The sequence below is a fragment of the Urtica dioica genome, chromosome 4, assembly GCF_054948205.1.
Source record: "Urtica dioica subsp. dioica isolate 48M chromosome 4, U.dioica_male_clone48M_v1_H2, whole genome shotgun sequence".
NCBI lineage: Eukaryota > Viridiplantae > Streptophyta > Magnoliopsida > Rosales > Urticaceae > Urtica > Urtica dioica.
This window is the reverse complement of record NC_142759.1, coordinates 7,263,974-7,284,386: the sequence shown is the minus strand read 5'-3', so window position 1 is coordinate 7,284,386 and position 20,413 is coordinate 7,263,974. Positions and strand designations below refer to the sequence as shown.

Sequence of the window (20,413 nt, the reverse complement as noted above, 5' to 3'; positions counted from 1 at the left end):
AAATCAAAGTCAGACTAACAGAACTAATAAAAAAAAAACTTCATCTTCCTTACCTAGATCTGAAGTTTGTTCTCTCCATACAAGGTTAAAAAAAAATGTTTCAAAAACAGGTTGACTGATATTTTAAATACTACCACCACCTCCATCAGAAAGCAATCAAGCACAGACTTTCAAAAAACCAAAAAAATAACAAAATCAATCCAGACGAAGGAAACAACAACGACGCACGGGGATCCGGATCTACACCCCGAGAAGAAACTCGCCGGAGGCGACCGATCCAACACCGCCGTCCCAGTCCTTGCCGCTGGTGCGTCTTCCGCTGAAAGCGTTGGAGAAGCAGAAGAGGAGGGCGGTGGCGAAGGGCGTCCAGAAGACCCTATCGAAGCCACGGCGGAGGCACAGTTCCACCGCCATTTATGGCAACACTGATTTTTTTCTTTTTTGTTGTTCTGAATTTATGTGACGGGTTTTAATTGTTTCAAGAAAAAAAAATTATTAATGTCTAAAGCTTCAAGGATAATTTTGGAAAATAAGTGATTCCACAGTGGAATAGTCCATTCTTCACTTATATGGTGGAATGAAAATGAAGCAATGATCATTCTGTAGAATGATCATTACAGCTTCAAAAAATGAACCAAACAAAATTATTCAATTCTTTTGGAATGGATTTCATTCCTTTAGAACCAAACATGCCCTATAAGATCTTAGAACTAAAAGCATAATATTCTTAGTTCTATTCGCGGGGAAGGACTTGTGACTTAAATAATCTGAGTTCTTGAATAATTTTTTGCAAAATTTTTGGTCAATTTCATAAGTTAACCAAAAAATTTCCTTAAATAAAAAAATAATAAAATGAAAACTTATTCTGTTATAAATGTAATATTGAAATATTGCCGTTGATATGTTTGAATATGCATACTTAATATATTTATATAGCCAGCTATTAAACTCCATAATTATAGCATATTAGCATTCCTAATCGGTACACTACAAATATTAAAAATAAATGTGTGCATTGATGCCCATTGATGATGGTAAGTTGGTAACAAGACGAAAAAACAACGTATATTACTAATAATAGGCAGAAATCATATTAAAAAGCAATTAATATATTAGGCAGAAATCGTATATTAATTGATGGCAAGTTCTGGGAATTAATGTATTTGAAAAAAGCAATTAATTGACGCCAATTTATTACTTTGTATTTTCTGAAAAATCCAAAAAAAACGGCCATTAATGCACAACGGTTAATTGCAATTAATTGAATTGATTTTTTTTTAGGTTAAAGGTTAACCTATGACAGAGAATTTTGGTTAATGGTTAACTTCGGTTATCCAAATTTCCAGCTTTAGTGTGCGAGGACTACTATGCAATATATTGCACTACTTGCTCTATCACAGGACGCTAAATATGTGCCAGCTTGTTGTAAAGTTTCATAGGAAGTCGTCTCGTCTCTAGCTTAGAAAGTTAATTCAATATCTGAAACTCGTTCAAAATGCCAGGTTATTAATTTATTGGTTGTAGAGTTTTGCATTCATTTGTACATAATAATAACCCCTTATGTGCATGAAGTGAATAACACTTTTCACTGCCAGCTTGTTTTCTCCTATTTTCTAATAACATATAAGTGAATCAAAGCTCTGTATTTTAAACGAACCAGTGAATCACAAAAACAAGACACATTGAAAGCAATAAACCTGCAATGAAACAAAATAAGATTGGAAAAAAAAAAAAACAATGAAATTCAAATTGCAACAGATGATGTTGAAAAACAGAAACAGTGAGTGAACTTGCAACATGCAGTGAAATAAATAAATAAAAAAGACTAAAATAGCAGAAAAAAAACGTTGAAATTAAAACTGCAGCAACAGATATTGAAAAGCAAAACGCATTGAAATTGGCAGTACACAAGAAAAACAAGGGGAATTCAACAACATCTGTTATGTCCGAGGACTAGGTGACCAGTCATGTGCCAACTCTCTGCTCCACCAGCGTGTGCATAAGGGCATGCAGGTACGTGTCCTTCGCTGGGTCCCGGAAGGTGTTTCATGTTCCAAGCTGTGCTTGGGTCCGTAGCTGGGTAATCTGTCCAAGACGCAGTTGAACATTCGTATCTACTATGCGTAATCCGCGTTAGATTCTCCGTATCTTCGTTCTTTTTCATGTCAGTGCTGTCGATGTCGATGGTGAATATATCTCCGTAAGGCCTCACGGAGTGGACGAAGAGAGGCAGAGACACCGGATCACAGGAAACCGCTGCCAGATCTGAAGCCACGACGATGCTGTCTCCACGGGGGCTGAAGCACGGATGGTTAATGTGGCCTGCAAATGCGTCTCCACTTCGGGCCACTCTTACCACGACGTTTGGTTTCGCTACATTCACAAGATAGATGGCAAAGTGTCCAGGGTCAAGACCGTTGTCTAGGTCAGGCGTGCCCGGAGGCTTATCTCGGGTTGACGAGAACACAATCCAATCTCCTCGAGGGGACCACTGGCAATGAGTGTCGGTCCACTCTCCGTTTGTGATCCGTGTTATCCGCTTTTCTTTTTTTTTCTTTCCGAATTCTCCTACCTCAGCATCCTCCATTATATACAGATTCTTGTGTTTCGGTCCATCCCCGGGAAAGTCTTTTGTAGATCGATAAACTAGTTTCGTCCCTGTTACATTCATTTTCGATGTCCACATTGTTAGTAATAAAAGAGAATTTATACATGTGAAAGTGTCATATAGTTCCATTTCAAAATCAAATGGCAATGAGAAGAGTAACATATGACCTTTATAAACTCATGTAAGTTCCCGTCTTTTTTCAATGTGAGAATTCGAACAAAACATATTTATGATATATTTAACGCAATCAAACTAATCAATTACCAGTTGGGTTGGAGGATGGGAAGGTATTATTGGCGTCTCTTGTGAGTGTTACGTGATCGGGTTTTCCTGCTCCAGACACATTCTTAATGGCGATGATACGCACGACGTTTCTAGCACTGAAAGCAGGCCCTTCACATACATACAATATATCCTTGCCTTTATTCCAAACTGGCCCGAAGAAGGTGTTGACGTTCGACTATATATCATAACAAATATTTAGCAATATAAGTAAAAAAAAATAAAAAAATAAAACATAAACATTTGCATTTTAATCAACACTTAATTTGTAAATTTTCCGTAAATAGTAAAAAATATGACATAACCATTATTTACACATATTTACTAAAAAATTATTCTACGTAATTTACGTGACTATTTACCAAAAATTAACAAAATGTTGACTATTTAAAAATTTATATCGTTTCATGTAACTAGGTAACCACTGACCCATAGCATAACTCAGAATTAGTTTGGTCTATATCCTACTATAATGGACTAGAAGATTTAGAGTACCTTGTGAACAACATGCAAGCCATTTTTATCGGCAACCCAAACAGACTTGAATTCATTGTCAACGAATGCGAGCTTTGAACCGTCTCTGGAAAATGTGGGAAACACTCCAGACACTCTAAACAATCCCAATTTTGGATCTGGAGACTCTAGCTTATGGAACTGCCTTGGGAGATCACCTCCAGTCTATATAATATACACATATGTCAAATTGCATTTAAGTCTACGTAAATTGATTAAAAAGCGATAATAATACCTTATCGAGAATGTCCATGTTGACACGGTGATAACCGATTCGGTCACTCCCATGAATCACAAACGGATTGTAGTGGTCAGCCATCATTCCTATCGCAGCAGTGATTTGAATTGGCTCCACCTCATTTCCAGCTTCTGAATATTCGAATATCTCGATTTGTCGATACTGTTTAGCCGTGCGTGGATTCACCAAATCGTTTCTATTGAAAGCCAAGCGAATAGTGGCCACTGCGACTCTGTTCTCGTCGATCGCAGCCGGAGTTCGCGCACCGACTGCCACGCCACCGATTTGGGTGGGAAGTACACGTTGGATGGATGACACGTCAGCAACAACACTGCCGTTGAGGATTTTTTGAATGTCGGCTTTGAAACGGAACACGCCCCACAACGGCGGTTTCTCAGGATCGGTATTGACATTTTGATGGAAAAACAAGACCGAGTCGCTCCCCCAAGTTGGCCATCCGCCATTTTCCACGACCAGCTTGCGTTGTGTGGGGTTTTCGACATCGAACACGTAAATGTAAGTCCTCAGATCTTCTATCTCTCCCATCCATCCACTCTCTTCCTCTGTCCTTCTTTGGAACGACGCCACGGCTATCATTTTCCCCGATTTCGACACCGAAGGGTTTAAATCAGCTTGCCCTGTTTCAAAAACACACATACATATTCAAATCAGTTTCTATTATTACTCTGTCACACACACCAACCAAACAAAAAATAATAAATCAAGTTGCTACCTGGTGGAGTGAGGCGATCTGTTTTTCCGGTGATAAGATGGGTTCTATAAACCACAGTCCAAGGCTGACGGCGCTTGGGGCGTGGCTCACCGATGACTATCTTGGTCGAGACATAAACGAGATAGTCATCGGTGAAGCAACCACTGTCTTCCATGCGAGTACCATTGAAGTCAGTTGTGCCGAAGATCTCAGCCAAACTAAACACCTCAACTTTGCCATTCAAGCGCAGAGCTATGTGCAGGATTTCAAGCTGGAATTCGCCTCTCTCGGAGGCAAAAATGAGACCCGAGAGACGGCCTGAATCCACATCTGCAACTTTGTAGATGCCTTTAGAAGCCAACTCAGAGCGGGTAACAAGTTTCCTGAGAGAGTTGGGAGGAATGAGTGCGCCGTTGTAATTGTAAGCCATGGTGTTTATTTCACCGGGGATCATCAAAACCTCATCTGCTTTGGTGATGTAAGCTCCGGTGGCTGGACATGAGTAAATGTCCAACGGCACCGGAGATCTGTAAGTTGGAAAGAAGGCAATGCTACCTTTGTCCATCTTAGATTTTCTTTTCTCTCTGTTTTGCTATCTAGCTATAGATTGCTGCATTTAATAGAGATTACAAAACACTATCCCTGTTATTCAAATTGCTTGATTAAATTATGAAAAAAATTATGGTAACTAGGCCGATTAGACGTTTAGAATTGTTATATAGTCAACGTTTGGTAAATATTTGGTAAATAACTATTAACATGATGTATTATTTCTAATTTTCCATTTTATTGAAATAAAATGGTGGGATGTTTACGTTAATATTTTTTTTTTAAGTTTAAACGCGTAAATACGTGGATGTGACTATTTACTAAATATTTATGAAACTGAAAGTATAAATATCATTATATATCTAATAGACTCTCAAATTATTTAGACACCTCTGTGTCCGAATAGCCACAAATGAATAGAAAAGTTCATGGACTTCATATACAGATTGTGTTCACATCTGGGCCTTGTTGTATATTGAATTCAAATTATCACTCAGTTTTGATTTCATACACAAATTGTAATTCATTTAGAGAAAGGTTGACAGACACTTGTTTCATCACATGAGATAGAATTTTGATCAATGATTCAATTATCTCGTAAAATTGTCTAATATAATCATGTTACACTGAATGCTACTGAAGACTTTCTGAAGTCTCGAGTAATCGTGGTACTTGTTCATCCAATTTATTTATTTATGTCCTCAGAAATTCCCATAAACTATTGCAAGAGAAATTCATATGAAAAAAGAAGTATGATTGCCGAAGAAACCACATTTTGCCCTTGAAATAATTAATCTATAATGTCTATTTAATCGAGACAGAAGATATTTGAGGTGTCATGTGAGCCCTTGAAATAATTAATTTATAATGTCTATTTGATCGGGTGTTCACCAGTTATCATGTAGGAATCTAGTAAACCCAAGAACAACAAAAATAAATCATATCATACTGAGATAAATGCGGATCCAAAGCCAGTGCATATTAGACTTGTATACTAAATTTATTAAAAAGTCTTCTAACGAATATATTCTTTTCCTTTTTCTATTGGCTATATATTCGCATGATTTCTGAGTAAGCATTAAAATGAAGTTTCAACGGGATCAGAATACTAAAAAATGTAACAATGACAATTTCTTTGTCTAATAATCTAAAATACAGTAGTGGACATTTAAGTTTATGATGACTATATTTGACTAATTACCAACTACAGAACTACTGAACGGGCACGAAGGAAAAATTTTGATGTTGAAGAAGGCTTTTTGTATTGTCTTATTAAGCAAGCATCGAGAATTTGAAATCTTCGAAACGACATACATTTTAAACAAAAAATTTATCAAGTGTTCATATGAACACACTCTATATCAAAGCACATGGTGAAGATATATAATTTGATTGTGTACTTTTATTTAGATGACTAGATCTTCATGGAGAGCAATCTAAACATGTTCGAAAAGTTCAAAAAATCAAATGACTAAAGAATTCGAGATGACATATATGCGCTTCACGATATATTACCTCGAACATCTTATCCATACCACAGAGGACCCAACTGTTTAAAATCTGGGTAACTCCAGTCACTTTCCTCCCACGCCAATAAAATTGGAATATCTTTCAGTTGCAATTTTTATAGACAGATAAGTGTCGAATATTTTAATTATATTCCGACTTATTAGATTTCGTGGGAGATTAAAATTGTAACGTATAAAACTCATTTAGGGTTTGTTTCGATCAATTCACTTTTCTGTTTGGTCAAATTCACGCCGACCTTTGATGGGAATTTTCTTAACTAAAGAAAAATTCTACACGACGCAAGCGAACGTGTCGTCAAGTAATAGAGTGCAAAAGCACGGATATCGATCCCACAAGGACTCTAGACTATTTCCGAAGCAAACTCACTAGCTTTCTTTTTCGAGTTATGGAAATGAAAAAATGGGGGTTTTTGATTGGTTTGAGAACAAGATGAAATGTAAACAAAAGTGAAAATAATACTTAAACACAAGTTAAAAGGAAGGGGCACGATTTCGTTATTTCATCGAGTCGGTCGGTCTTGGTACGATTCTAAGCTCGGGTTTAGAGTTGTAAAATTTAGTCTCAATCTCTCTTAAAACATTCACTAATCTCTCTCGAGTCTTTAGGAATCTAGCTACGTGTCGAACTTACACCTCTCGGTTTGGATCCTACTAAAACACAAAACCGCATTTAGCCCGGGATTTCAATCAACTACATCTACCCCCTAGTTTTTCTATAGCTCTAGGAAGGTTAATGATGGGACGGATAGAGCTCACTCGTTTATTACCTCTCGGTTTCTAAACTCGTCTAAGGTTCACTAATTAGTTAGCTACTCTAATTAGCGTTAACACACAACCCATACCCATAATATTTCACTCTCAACCCAACCATCAAGCACAAAATCTAATCTAAAGGTTTGACCAACCAACTCAACTACTCAACTACATCGCACCCCAAATCTATTTAGCTACTCATAATTAAGAATAAACAAAGTAAAATTGAAATAAGTAAAAGAAACAAAACAATAAAGCAACAAGACATTGAATGCTAATCTCAACAACCAAACAAAACTTTCATTAAACTCAAGCTCTACTTCAATATTCCACTTAGATAAAACAATAAAGTAATCACAACACTCAATGCTCAATAGATCAAAGTAATCAACAAAAAACTCAAATAGAATAATTGAAAGCTTAAAATATGTTCAACAAAGCATTAAGTGGAGTAAATAAATAAATAACAATAAATAAAAGAGATAGAGTTAAGGATGAACAAATGGAGATGATGAGGATGATGGAGGTTGTCACTTCTCCCTCTTCTTCTTCACTTCCAAGCTCAAGAACAAAATGAATGTCAAACCCTAGCTTTCTCTCTCTCACTTTCTCTCTCAAGGTTTCAAAACAAAAGTAAAGTGTTCTATGCTAAAGCCTCATTTTTCTTCTTTGAATAAGTGTATATGAGGGTTTAGGAGAGGTTTTCGGAGCAAATATGGACCCTTGGATGAGATCCAAGGGCCAAAAATGATTTAAAAGACGAGCTCCAAGAATTCTGAAAAAGCACCTGGCGCGGCGCGCCACATAACAGGCGCGCCGCGCCACTCTTGAATTTCTGAAGGCGCGCCGCGCCTCTCTTGCGCGTTGGCCGCTCGAGCTCTCGGGTGTAAATTTGGTCACCAGGGCGCGGCGCGCCATTCAATAGGTGCGGCGCGCCAGCCTTGAGAAGCTGACTTCTTGTTGACCGCCGTTGACTTTTGTTGACTTGACTTCAAATGACCATAACTTGCTCGATTTAGCTCCGATTCAGCCCGTTTTCGCACCACCACCTTCTCATACTCTCTCAAACCTGAAAATGCAATGAAAACTACAAAATAATATCAAAAACATTAAGAACAAGCTTCGATTCTTATCTAAGAGTCATAGATAAGTGTGAATGAATCTCACTTATCAACCTTCACCTAGAGCTAGTGTCTCTGCAAAGAGGTCTTCATCGACAACTAGTTCAAGGAACTTGCTGCTAGTGTGCTTTATTTGTACAGAGTTTTGTGAATGTGTGTTTTGCGTTGATATGCTGAGAAGATCTTCAGGAGTGGATCGTGCGATCTTCGGGAGGTAGAGTCACGTGAGTGAGTGAATGAGAGAGAGAGAGAGAGTCGCTGATCTAAGTGGAGTTTATATTTTAATCCATTGGAGAAGTCAAAGAAGTTAGGCGTTTGAGAGAGAATCTGCAAACTTAAGTCATGTACTTTTGATTATTGAGATAGTGAATCGTTTTCCACCACCGGATGTATCAGTCCCTCTGAGTAGGTATTTTTATCACCCAACAAAGTTACTAATTCCTTGTGTCCTTTATTTCTTTATGTTTTTCCTTTTGTTTGATTACTTGCTTAATTGTTCTTGCACCAGTATATAGTTGTTCCACTAATTGTTCAAATCGATATAGTTGAACAATATTCTCCATACACGTTTAATAATTTCAAACTTTTTAGGTAGAAGCCATCCCCATTACAACAACCAAACTATATACCAAAGTTACAAAAAAAAAAAGAAAAAAAAAAGAGGTCAACCAAATTGATTGAGGAAAAAAAAAACCCCAGAAAACGTACTTACGAAGAGCGGGAGACCTTTAAATCACACCCAAAAAAAAAAAAATTCTCACCTCTACAAAGAACTCTCGTAATTCTCTAATTCTAATTATGTCCATGTGCTGATATTTCTTTCCTAAATATTAACTCTTTTTGCCAACCAGGACATATTGGATTTTTATACTAAGTTTATACAAAGTCTTCTGTTACTTAAATATTCTATTATTTTTTAGCAGCCATCAAAGCGAAATGTCAACGTTGACTTTAGCTAATTAGTTTATATTTTCGTGACAATTCATTATGGATAAAATCTGTAAATTTATTTTTCATTTATTGATATTATTTGTTTTCATAATTTTAGAACGCCCAAAAATATTTCCAGAATTTTTTTTTCAGTTTATTTATACGAATATACTGTAAATATGCTTTGTATTTACAATGCATTTACGATGAAACAAATGATATTAACTGTAAATCAATGTTGTATTTACAATACTGGATAAGAATTCACCAGAACCAAAATCTCAGCAAATTCACAATCACTGAAACAAATCTCATACACTCAAAACCACCAGCAATTCCGATGAAAAAGTAGAAGAAGAAGAAGAGAGAAAAAAAAACAACAAATCCTGTAATCCCTCCACCAATCCAATCCGATAGGCACAACCCATTTTTCGTCACCATCGACGAGCGTCGGCCGATGTTGCAGAGGGTGGGCGAGTGTCGGAGCCGATGTTGCAAAGGGTGGAGCGTCGACCGATGTTGCAGAGGGTGGAGCGTCGGCCGATGTTGTAGAGCGTTGATTTTGCTTTTATTGGTTGTGTAGAGATAAAGAGAGAGTATAGATATCTGCATTAATGGAGTTTTAAATGCTCTCTCAATTTGTGCGATAAGTTATGGCCGAATATTTTGTTTTTTATTTGAATTAATGGGTTGAAAATAATGAGCGAGAATTTGGCTAGAGTTATTTGAAGTCATTCACGTCATTTAACATGCTGTAAATAGATTGATGTGACTATTAATAAAAAAATTAACAAAAAATTAGCTAAAACTAAAACCCTTATAATAATAATAGTGTGGCTATATACTTATATAACCCATAAAAAATGACACCTTCCAAGTTGATTATTTACAGACAAGAGAGTTCAGTTTGAAAAAAAAAATAGCATAAAATACAGTAGTGTACAAAAACATGACGTCAATCATTATACGTTACCTTTAAACTCTCGTAACCTAAAAAAAATGCATAATCATGAAATACGCAGATGGAGTCATCAAACATTACCTATTTTTTAGGTAAAATGTAAACATAAGCCGACTCATCATACGACAATTCTGTCGTGGACAGTTAATTAAGAAAAAAACAATTGATAATAGAGAAATTGTCCCATTTGTCACCAATTTCATAACATTTTCTCACTTTTCACCAAAACACTAATTTGTCCCAAAATGCCACCATCTATGTCAACAATGTTGACATCTATTTTTTCCTTTCACTATGAGATGTCAATATTGTTGACATAGATGTCAACAATGTTGACATCTCGGTGGCATTTTGGGACAAATTAGTGTTTTGGTGGAAAGTGGAAAAATATTATGAAATTGGTGACAAATGAGGCAATTTCTCTTGTTAATATTCTATTACCTGTTGATTTATTTCTTTTAGTCAATTCGTCCAAAAATTAATAAAAACTGTCAACTTGAAATTGGAATTTTTTTTGGATATAGCTGGATTTAATCTATATTATGCGAAAAAGACAAGCGAGTTGGGTGTACGCATTAGTGTATTATTAATGGTGATAAATTTAGTGAAAAGTCTTCTGTATATTTTAATCTAAATCTTGCGCTTATATTGGCTTTAAATTAAAAAGCCTAGGGGCCTAAAAGCCGCCCCCTACATGTCATATTCAGAAAAGGCTCCGTATTCGACTCGACATTATTTGTGAAATTACTAGTCGAATTGACTAAAATAAGTAAATTAATAAGGGAAGCTGAATGCCTTTATAAAAAAAATTAGTTAGGTTAAAGAATCCTGATTTTAGAGTAGAATGAATCATTAGTGATCAACGGTCCATAAGAGCCGCGACCAAAAATGGCAATATAACACCAATGCACATGCACCCTTAAGAAATGATTTTTCAAGGGTTTTCATTTCAGTTCGGAAAATTCAAGATATCTCTCTGCAACATCCAGGTTGGACCAAAAACGAAGTTGGGCTTTACAAAAATTAAATTTTCTACTTGGAAGGCACAACGAAGTGACCAAAGTACTTGCATGGCAATTCTATCACTGCAATCACAGACCAGAACCAAAATTAACTATAGCATCCGACAAGTTTGAAAAATGTTTCGCTAGGGTTTTGATTCAGTCAAGGCATCCGTATCTAAAAATATTTTTATCGACGCCTGATTTTTATGTCTAATATAATATGCATAATAATGCATGGCAAATATGGTTCAAGTATAGCAGCAATTGAAAAGAAAAAAAAAATTGAAAAACTGCCGGTTTAGAGGCCTAAAATGATAAAAGATGTTATGTCATATGAAAAAATAATTAACATACTATGCATAGCAGAAGTTATCGATAAACTTTAAAATGTTTTGAAAAATAAACACTTCATTTAAATAAATAAATTAATTAACGATAAATACTGTGTTCATGTTTCATTTCTGCCTATTTATTCCTTGCACTCACGAAGTCAAAGGAAAATAAATAAATAAATTTGTCACCTTGTAAAGGAATCTTTCTTATTTTATCGATGAATTTAGGAAATTAAAAAACATTATGTTAACAAATAACAATGGATCAGCAGTTTAAGAATTTTTCATCCCACCCACATATTAATCAAACAAAAATCAAACATTTTCAATTGAGATAAACGCGGACCGAAAACAAGTAAATATTCATATATTAAAAAAAAACAGTACATACTGAATTTCTATACCAAATTAATTAGTGCAAAGTCTTCTGTAACTAGAATATTTTTTTTGGCCATTCACGTATTTTAAGTAGGCATTATACTGAATTGTCAACGGTCTTACAAGTCAGCATAACACAAAAAAACAATGACTCCTTCCAATTGAGATAAACGCGGACCGAAAGCCAGTAAATATTCGTATATAAAAAAAAACAGTATATACTAAATTTCTATACCAAATTAATTAGTGCAAAGTCTTCTGTAACTAGAACATGTTTTTTTGGCCATTCACATATTTTTTAGTAAGCAATAAGCATTATACTGAATTGTCAACGGTCTTAAGAGTCAGCATAACACAAAAAAAAACAATGACTCCTTCCAATTGAGATAAACGCGGACCGAAAACCAGTAAATATTCGTATATAAAAAAAAACAGTATATACTGAATTTCTATACCAAATTAGTTAGTGCAAAGTCTTCTGTAACTAGAATATGTTTTTTTTGCCATTCACACATATTTTAGTAAGCATTATACTGAATTGTCAACGGTCTTACAAGTCAGCATAACACAAAAAACCAATGACTCCTTCCAAGCCCCCCAACCCTCCCCCGACTTTTTTTTAAAATAATTTTGCCCCATAATTCATTGTAAAAAATAATTACGTATTATAACTTCAAGTCCCTTACATATATATTTTAACAAATAATTACCCTTATAACTTTTTTTTAATTAGTTATCTGTTGATGGTTAATTACGTAAAAAAAAAGTGTTTATATTCTATATAATCTGTTGATTTATTTCTTTATGACAATTCGTCCAAAAAACATAGTAAAAGTGTTAAACTTTGTTAATTCTTTGTGGCGTTTTAGCAAACAAATTTGTTCAAGATATTATGAACTAATTATTCAAGGGCTTCAAGATTATTTCATAGAGATGTTTTTTCCTGTACAATCGTAATTTAATGTCCTCGATCGACTTTTGGTTCCGAGTTTAAAAGAGATATGATCGAATTTGATTACTCAATCTATGCGATACGCGAAAAAATTAAACTTGTTTCTCGCTTCTTACTGGGTTTTGATTGTCGACTTATAGTTTTAGGCTTTTATGTACTTCTCACTCATTCATTACTCTTTGTTCATGATAGACCATATGAGAGTGTTGTTCAATCTCTGTCCGCACCGTATTGGAAAATGATTGATTGAGGTGCGTAGTTGATTGGTCTTCGATAGAGGATTGTGCAAAAGAGAGAAGGATCTCTTATCTAAGGGAGAGCTTATTAGATCACAATTCATCGAGAGATAGATGTGATAGCTATTGTAGATCGAGATCGAGAATATTTGGGATTTGTTGTTTGGAGAGAGAAGCGAAGAAGAAGAAATGTGGCGCGAACGATGTGTTCGATTGAATGAATTAATCACCAAAACTTACACTGTACAACATATATAGCTTAGTAAAACGACACTACTATGCTCAATATGTACAAACGACAATCACTCTATAATATATGTCGTAATACTCCCCCTCAAGGTGAACGGAAAACATCTTTCACGGCCATCTTGCTTAACAATGGCTGGAGAAGTGAACCCGGCAAAGGCTTCGTAAAAGTATCCGCTAATTGGTGCTGAGAGCGAACTGGAAGCAACTTCAAGATCCCCGAGCGAAGCTTTTCACGAACGAAATGACAGTCAACCTCAATATGCTTCGTTCGTTCATGGAAAACCGAGTTTGAAGCGATGTGAATCGCAGCCCGATTATCACAGTAAAGGACAGTGGGGGCAGACGACCGAATCCGAAAGTCATGAAGCAACTGATGAAGCCAGATGATCTCAGAAGTTAATGCTGCCAAAGCATGATACTCAGACTCAGCAGAGGAACGAGAAACCGTGGTTTGCTTCTTATATTTCCAAGAGATCAAGGAATCCCCTAGAAAAACACAGAAGCCGGTAATGGAACGACGAGAGTCTGAACAATTCGCATAATCAGCATCAAAGAAGCCTCGAAACTGAGTCGAAGAAGAGGCAGAATAGAAGATGCCTAAACCTGGCTGTGCTTTAATGAACCGAAGCAAATGGTATGCCGCGCGAAGGTGAGCTTGACGAGGAGCAGATAAGAACTGACCCAAAGAATGCACCGTGAAGGTAATGTCCGGCCTGGTAATCGTCAAGTAAAGGAGCTTGTCGATCAATTGGCGATAGGAAGTAGGGTCCTCAAGCAAATCACCATCAGAGGCAGAGAGAACAATACGAGGATCCATAGGCGTCTTGACTGGCTTAGAAACCAAGAAATCAAAATCAGTAAGGAGTTGGAACGCGTATTGCCGTTGAGAAACTACAATCCCACTCGAAGAACGAGCTATCTCAAGACCCAAAAAATACTGTAAATCGCCTAAGTCCTTGAGCTTGAACTGAGAACCCAAGAACTTCTTGACTCTGTCAATCTCATGAGAGCTTGGACCCGCCACAATAATGTCATCGACGTATAGGAGAACAGCGATGAAAGACTCTCCAGACCCCTTGGTGAACAAGCTATAGTCAGCTTTGGATTGAACGAACCCAAACTGAATAACAGCTTGCGTGAAACACAAGTTCCATTGGCGCAAAGCCTGTTTAAGACTTTATAGAGTGATTGTCGTAATAATAGCTACTAAGGGTATCTCTTTCTCATCGCCACCAACTTTAATGATCTTCTTAATAGGACCACCCTTCTTTTTTATTTAATAGTGTTTATTAACTTGGATATTTGTTTCTCCAACGTTAATCCAACAATTATAACTCTAGCGCAATCTCGAGTGTAAACCCTTTAAAAGATCCTTTAGTTCCTTTGTTTTCTTTACTATTCCCATTTCATGGATCATACACTACTACATTTGTGAGATAAAGAAATGAGGTTTTAGATTTGCTACCTCTTGGTATTCTTGGTCGTCATCATATTTTATTTAAGTTATTGACATAGATCAGTGGTATGTTTGAATGAAATTATTATTTTGCGATTGTCGGCGAATTCACAGCATTTAGAGGTGTTATCTCAATCATAGACTGATCGCATGCGATTTGGCCAAGTCACATACACATAACTAAGTAGTTTCATACTTAATTCATATAAGTCAAAAAATATCGAAGGGATAAGAGGGTAAAATTAAACATAAACAAATCACACGACATCGGATATTAGAAAGAAAAGGGGTACGGTGTATAGCATTTACGCCGAAAATGAAAATCAAATAAATCAAACGACATGGCACACATTAAAAAGAAAATAAAAAGACATACGAAGTAGTATATATAGGATATAAGGTAAAAGGAAGATTCAAATTAAGGTGCAAAATAAGGCACGGGGTTGGATTATGGGACGGGGATCGTGAGCATGATGAGGCGGTGGAAGAATTGTTTGAAATCATCTCCGTGCATGGCGGTGGCTGTGTGCATGTTGAGTGGCTTGCTGGCCGAGGTGGAGCATGGCTGGGGTCGCATGCAACAAATGGTCGTAAACACCGCGTTGGCCAAGCTGAGAAGACAAAAACGAAGAGATCATCCGTTTTCCTTGTGTATGGTACAATTCCGGGGTTGCCATAAACGTCATCAGCTTTTCCACATCATCTAGAAGCCCCTTTATAACCATTTCAGGATCATCAACGTGGTTAACTCCCTCGAGCAATTTTTTAGCTTCATTCAGTTTGGCTTTCGCTGCTTGGAAGTCACGGCCATTGTCAGCAAAGCTTTTGGCTTCTCTCACGCAATGCACTGCCTGGGCACGTGTATGCTCAATCGTCACCTTTGCTACATCGTCGCCTCTTACTCCCTTTAACCGCTCTACTTTAATTGTCACTGGATCGGATTTTCCTCGCTCTTCACTTCTGGAAGGAGAACTGCAATTATACATACATATGATTAGTAATTTACCTTATATTTATATATACATATATGGATAAATATTCATTATATATACCTATATGTATAACTGACTTGGACAACATCAGTCGTCGTTTCTTCTTCAGTTGCAAACAGGAAAACATAGAGCAAGACCTTGCGAACTTCCCTGCTGTAGAGATCGCCAAAGGGGATAGTTATGGAGTTATCCGCGTTGACTTGTTGGTTCTCGTGGTACTTTCCTGCAGACACGTCGTCAATTCTCGAGTCGTCTTTAAAAGGTTTGATGGTCAGTTTTAAATCCTTAACCACCACGGTTAAAAGTCCTCCCAAACACGTGGCAAATGCTGCGCTCAAGTTTGTCTCGTCTCGAACATTGGTGAACGTTCCTCCGTGACTTTGCCTTGATATCTCTTCCAGCAGCTACAAATATATGCATATGTATTAATCCTTTAAAAAAAAAAAAAAAATTCTCCGAGCAATCTATGAATAATACATATATATATATATATACGTACCTCAACTGTGGAGTCTCTCCCTAAAGCAAAGGTGTAAACCGGAAATTGGTCGATGTGAGGAACACGGCGAGCATCACAGTATCGACGGCTCTGTTCACCGTCGGACATGAGGAGGATCGCACCAGTTCGATCCTCCTTAAAACGGCGATCATTCAGAATCTGGACACCCATTTCGAGGCCGGCGAACGTGTTGGTCAAACCGTGGGCACGCAAGCCCTTGACCTGGTTAATAATAGCATCTTGACAAGTCTCTGTCATGAGACTAAGACGCTCCAGCCTCCGGGCTTCGCTAGAGTAGATGACAACACACAGGCGATCGGTGGGACTGAGTTTCTTGATCACGAATGCCATGGCGGCTTTCAATTCGCCGATCCGGTCCTCCTCGTCCATGCTTCCGCTCACATCTAAGACGGCGACGATGTCCAAAGGGAATCTCTCTTCCACGTTTTCGGAGCCAGTCAGCTCCAGCAATACCTTCAGCTCTGTTTCTTTCAGGGGCACCTCATTCTTCCGGTGGCTTATCAGCTCTATGTCTCCGTCTTCGTATATCGATGTTTCCCCGTCTGAATCTGAAAACCCATTATCAGAAAATAGCAACTATATACAATAATGAATATATATATATATATATATATATATATATATATATATATATATACCTGAGTCGACACATCCTCCGGGAATCGGCTCGTCGTCGTTGTAGACTACCATTGTTCTAAGTAATTAAGTTTTTTTTTTTTTTAATATTTATTCAAGCAAACAAATGACTTTGAGAACTCTGTTTAACTTCTTTCGTCTCCTTCTTAATTGTGTCTTCGGATGTATTTACAATAGGAAACACAAAGCGTATTTATAGACCAAAAGGCTTGTAGTGCAAACTTCAAGAGATAGTTCTCTTCTTAATAATTGTAGCTCTGGTATATTAATATTGTTTTTTTTTTCTTCTTCTTACATTTCTTTTTATTTTATTTTTTTACATCAAGACTTGATTTTTTCATGATCAAGAGGAAAAAAAACAATTTATTTATTTTTAAATTATGGTGATTTTCTAGTTTTTATGATTTTTTTTCTTTTGGATTTTTTGTATGGATTTGTTTTCAATATTTCTATTGATTTGTTGAATGTTCTACAATTATTTACCTTACTAAATTACAACAAACTCGAACAAGCCAACTCGAACCGCACTAAAAAAAACAATTCAAACTAATCCGATCTGTTTTTATTCGAGTCAATTTGGTCCACATACCATAAGCGATTTGGTTGAGTTTTTAAAATGACAAACCAAGTGTTTTGGGTTGGATCCATCAAAGTTATAAAACTAAATAACTCAACCCAATGTAGAGGCTTACATGTTAATACAATTATCATATCCAACATGTAGGATTTTAAATTACTCAATATGAAAATATCCACTATCTTCCGAATTTACATACACTTTAGGAACTTATACACATTCATCATCTTAAATCTAGAAACTTTATTTTTGTTAGGGTATGCTTACAAAGACTTGTGAAAATCCAAGCTCTTGGGATACTCAAACATTTCAGAAATTTTAGGTAAATCATATATTACGTAGATACTTGGTTATCATAAGCTTATTGGACAATTCTGACCATCTGCGGTGAACGTGGCATTTTATTAGAAAAATTGCCCACAAAAAGATATTAGGTATTATTGGAAACCTAAACAAAATGCATAATCATGTGAAACCAAATGAAATGTGCAGATGAAGTCATTAAAATTATCTTATTAGCTCATTTTCGACGTTCTGTCATGATCGGTTAGTTATAAAAAATTTTGAAAAAAAAAAAAAACTGAAAATGGAATTATTTTATTTTGTTATTATTCTTTGATCAATTTGTCCAAAATTTAATGAAGAGGTCAACTTGACAATGGATTTTTTGTTATACATGCATTCCGTTTACTATAGGGAAAATATCTAGAGTATCCTCGTGTTTAATTGATAAGTGAGATTCATTCACACTTATCTATGACTCTTAGATAAGAATCGAAGCTTGTTCTTAATGTTTTTTATATTATTTTGTACTTTTAATTGCATTTTCAGGTTTGAGAGAGTATGAGAAGGTTGTGGTGCGAAAACGGGCTGAATCGGAGCTAAATCGAGCAAGTTATGGTCATTTGAAGTCAAGTCAACAAAAGTCAACGACGGTCAATGGAGTCAACGTTTCTCGAGAGGCGCGCCGCGCCTAAAACATGGCGCGCCGCGCCCTGGTGCCAAAATTTACACCGAGAGCTCGAGCGGGCAACGCGCAAGAGAGGCGCGGCGCGCCTTCATAAATTCTCTGGTGGCGCGCCGCGCCGTTATGTGGCGCACCGCGCCAGTTGCTTTTTCAGCACTTTTTGGAGCTCGTCTTTTAGATCAGTTTTGGCCCTTGGATCTCATCCAAGGGTCCTTATTTGCTTCGAAAACATCTCTTGAACCCTCATATACACTTGTTCAAGTGGGAAAAGAGAAGCTTTAGAATAGAACACTTTTGTTTTGGTTTTTGAAACTTTAGAGAGAGAAAGCTAGGGTTTGACACCCATTTTACTCTTGAGCTTGGGAGTGAAGAAGAAGAGGGAGAAGTGACAACCTCCATCATCCTCATCACCTCCATTTGTTCACTCTAAACTCTATCTCTTTTATTTATTGTTTTTTACTTATTTACTCCACTTTTTGCTTGTTGAACATATTTTAAGCTTTCAAGTATTCTATTTGGGTTTTGTTGATTACCTTTGTCATTTGAGCATTGTGATAAGTTTATTGTTTTATCTAAGTGGAATATTGAAGTAGTGCTTGAGTTTTATGATATATTTATTTGGTTGTTGAGATTAGCATTCAATGTCTTGTTTCTTTATTGTTTTGCTTCTTTTACTTATTTCAATTTTACTTTGTTTATTCTTAATCATGAGTAGCTAAGTAGATTTGGGGTGCGATGTAGTTGAGTAGTTGAGTTGGATGGTCAAACATTTGGATTAGATTGGTGCTTCATGGTTGGGTTGAGAGTGGAATTCTATGGGTATGGGGCGTGTGTTAGCGCTAATTAGAGTAGCTACCTAGTTAGTGAATCTTAGACGAGTTTAGACACCGAGAGGTAATAAACGAGTGAGCTCTACCCGTCCCATCATTAACCTTCCTAGAGCTATAGAAAGACTAGGGGGTAGATGTAGTTGTTTGAAATCCCGGGCTAAATGCGGTTTTGTGCTTTAATAGAACCCAAACCGAGAGGTGTAAGTTCGACACATAGCTAAATTCCTAAAGACTCGAGAGAGATTAGTGAATGTTATAGGAGGGATTGAGACTAAGTTTTAACACTCTAAACCCGAGCTTAGAATCGTATCTTGACCGACCGACTCGATGAAATAACAAAATCGTACCCCTTCCTTTTAACTTGTGTTTAAATAGTGCTTTCACTTTTATTTACATTTCATCTTGTTCACAAAACAATCAAAAAACCCCCATTTTTCATTTTCCATAACTCGAAAAAGAAAGCTAGTGAGTTCGCTTCGAAAATAGTCTAGAGTCCTTGTGGGATCGATATCCGTGCTTTTGCACTCTATTACTTGACGACACGTTCGCTTGCGTCGTGTGAGATTTCTCTAGTTGAGAAAATTCACATCATTAATCGAAATGCGAGATTTATCCCCTCTATTTCTAGAAATATCAGATATATCCCTTCAGTTTAATATAAATGACATATACCTCCCCTAAAAAAATGTTATATTACAAATATCACCCTTTTCGTTTATTTTTTTACAAAAAAACAATTTGAACTCCTCAAAATATCCTTAATAGAATAAATATTTATTTACTATTTTATTAAAAAAAATCAAAATCTCTCTTTATAAAAAAAAATCTTAACTTTTTATAAAGAAATTTTTTAATTTAATTTTTTTGTATATAGAATAGAAGATTAAAAATTATTTCATTAAGGGTATTTAGGGGATTTCAAATTATTTTTTTGTAAAAAATAAACGAAAAATGGTGATATTTGTAATATAACATTTTTGTAGGGGATGTATATGTCATTTATATTAAACTGGAGGGATATGTCGGATATTTTTAAAAATGAAAAGTATAAATCTCGCATTTCGATTAAACAGATGAGATATTATTGA

At 36.2% G+C, this 20,413-nt stretch overlaps 2 protein-coding genes across 2 annotated transcripts; both read right to left on the bottom strand.

Annotated features, from left to right (window-relative positions):
* Positions 1 to 1,624: 1,624 nt before the first annotated feature.
* Positions 1,625 to 4,938, bottom strand: LOC149399901 (uncharacterized). The gene is made up of 5 exons (XM_089612967.1): positions 4,375 to 4,938; positions 3,639 to 4,279; positions 3,386 to 3,568; positions 2,873 to 3,068; positions 1,625 to 2,658 (listed from the first exon to the last, which is right to left on the bottom strand). The coding sequence occupies exons 1-5, from the start codon at positions 4,916 to 4,918 to the stop codon at positions 1,928 to 1,930; spliced, it is 2,295 nt and encodes a 764-aa protein (XP_089469093.1). The 5' UTR covers positions 4,919 to 4,938; the 3' UTR covers positions 1,625 to 1,927.
* A 10,293-nt stretch (positions 4,939 to 15,231) lies between these two features.
* LOC149399900 (putative E3 ubiquitin-protein ligase EDA40) lies at positions 15,232 to 17,005 on the bottom strand. The gene is made up of 4 exons (XM_089610366.1): positions 16,954 to 17,005; positions 16,295 to 16,863; positions 15,856 to 16,199; positions 15,232 to 15,775 (listed from the first exon to the last, which is right to left on the bottom strand). The coding sequence occupies exons 1-4, from the start codon at positions 17,003 to 17,005 to the stop codon at positions 15,304 to 15,306; spliced, it is 1,437 nt and encodes a 478-aa protein (XP_089466492.1). The 3' UTR covers positions 15,232 to 15,303.
* Between the last annotated feature and the right edge of the window lie 3,408 nt (positions 17,006 to 20,413).

Bases quoted from the DNA above. Each gene is read 5' to 3' on its own strand.
- LOC149399901 (XM_089612967.1), bottom strand. From the start codon at position 4,918: ATGGACAAAGGTAGCATTGCCTTCTTTCCAACTTACAGATCTCCGGTG. The intron at 4,280-4,374 runs GTAGCAACTTGA...TTTTTGAAACAG, and splicing joins AGATCGCCTCACTCCACCAG to GGCAAGCTGATTTAAACCCT. The intron at 2,659-2,872 runs GTAATTGATTAG...TGAATGTAACAG, and splicing joins CCCATCCTCCAACCCAACTG to GGACGAAACTAGTTTATCGA.
- LOC149399900 (XM_089610366.1), bottom strand. From the start codon at position 17,005: ATGGTAGTCTACAACGACGACGAGCCGATTCCCGGAGGATGTGTCGAC. The intron at 16,200-16,294 runs GTACGTATATAT...ATATATTTGTAG, and splicing joins GGAGAGACTCCACAGTTGAG to CTGCTGGAAGAGATATCAAG. The intron at 15,776-15,855 runs GTATATATAATG...GTATAATTGCAG, and splicing joins CAAGTCAGTTATACATATAG to TTCTCCTTCCAGAAGTGAAG.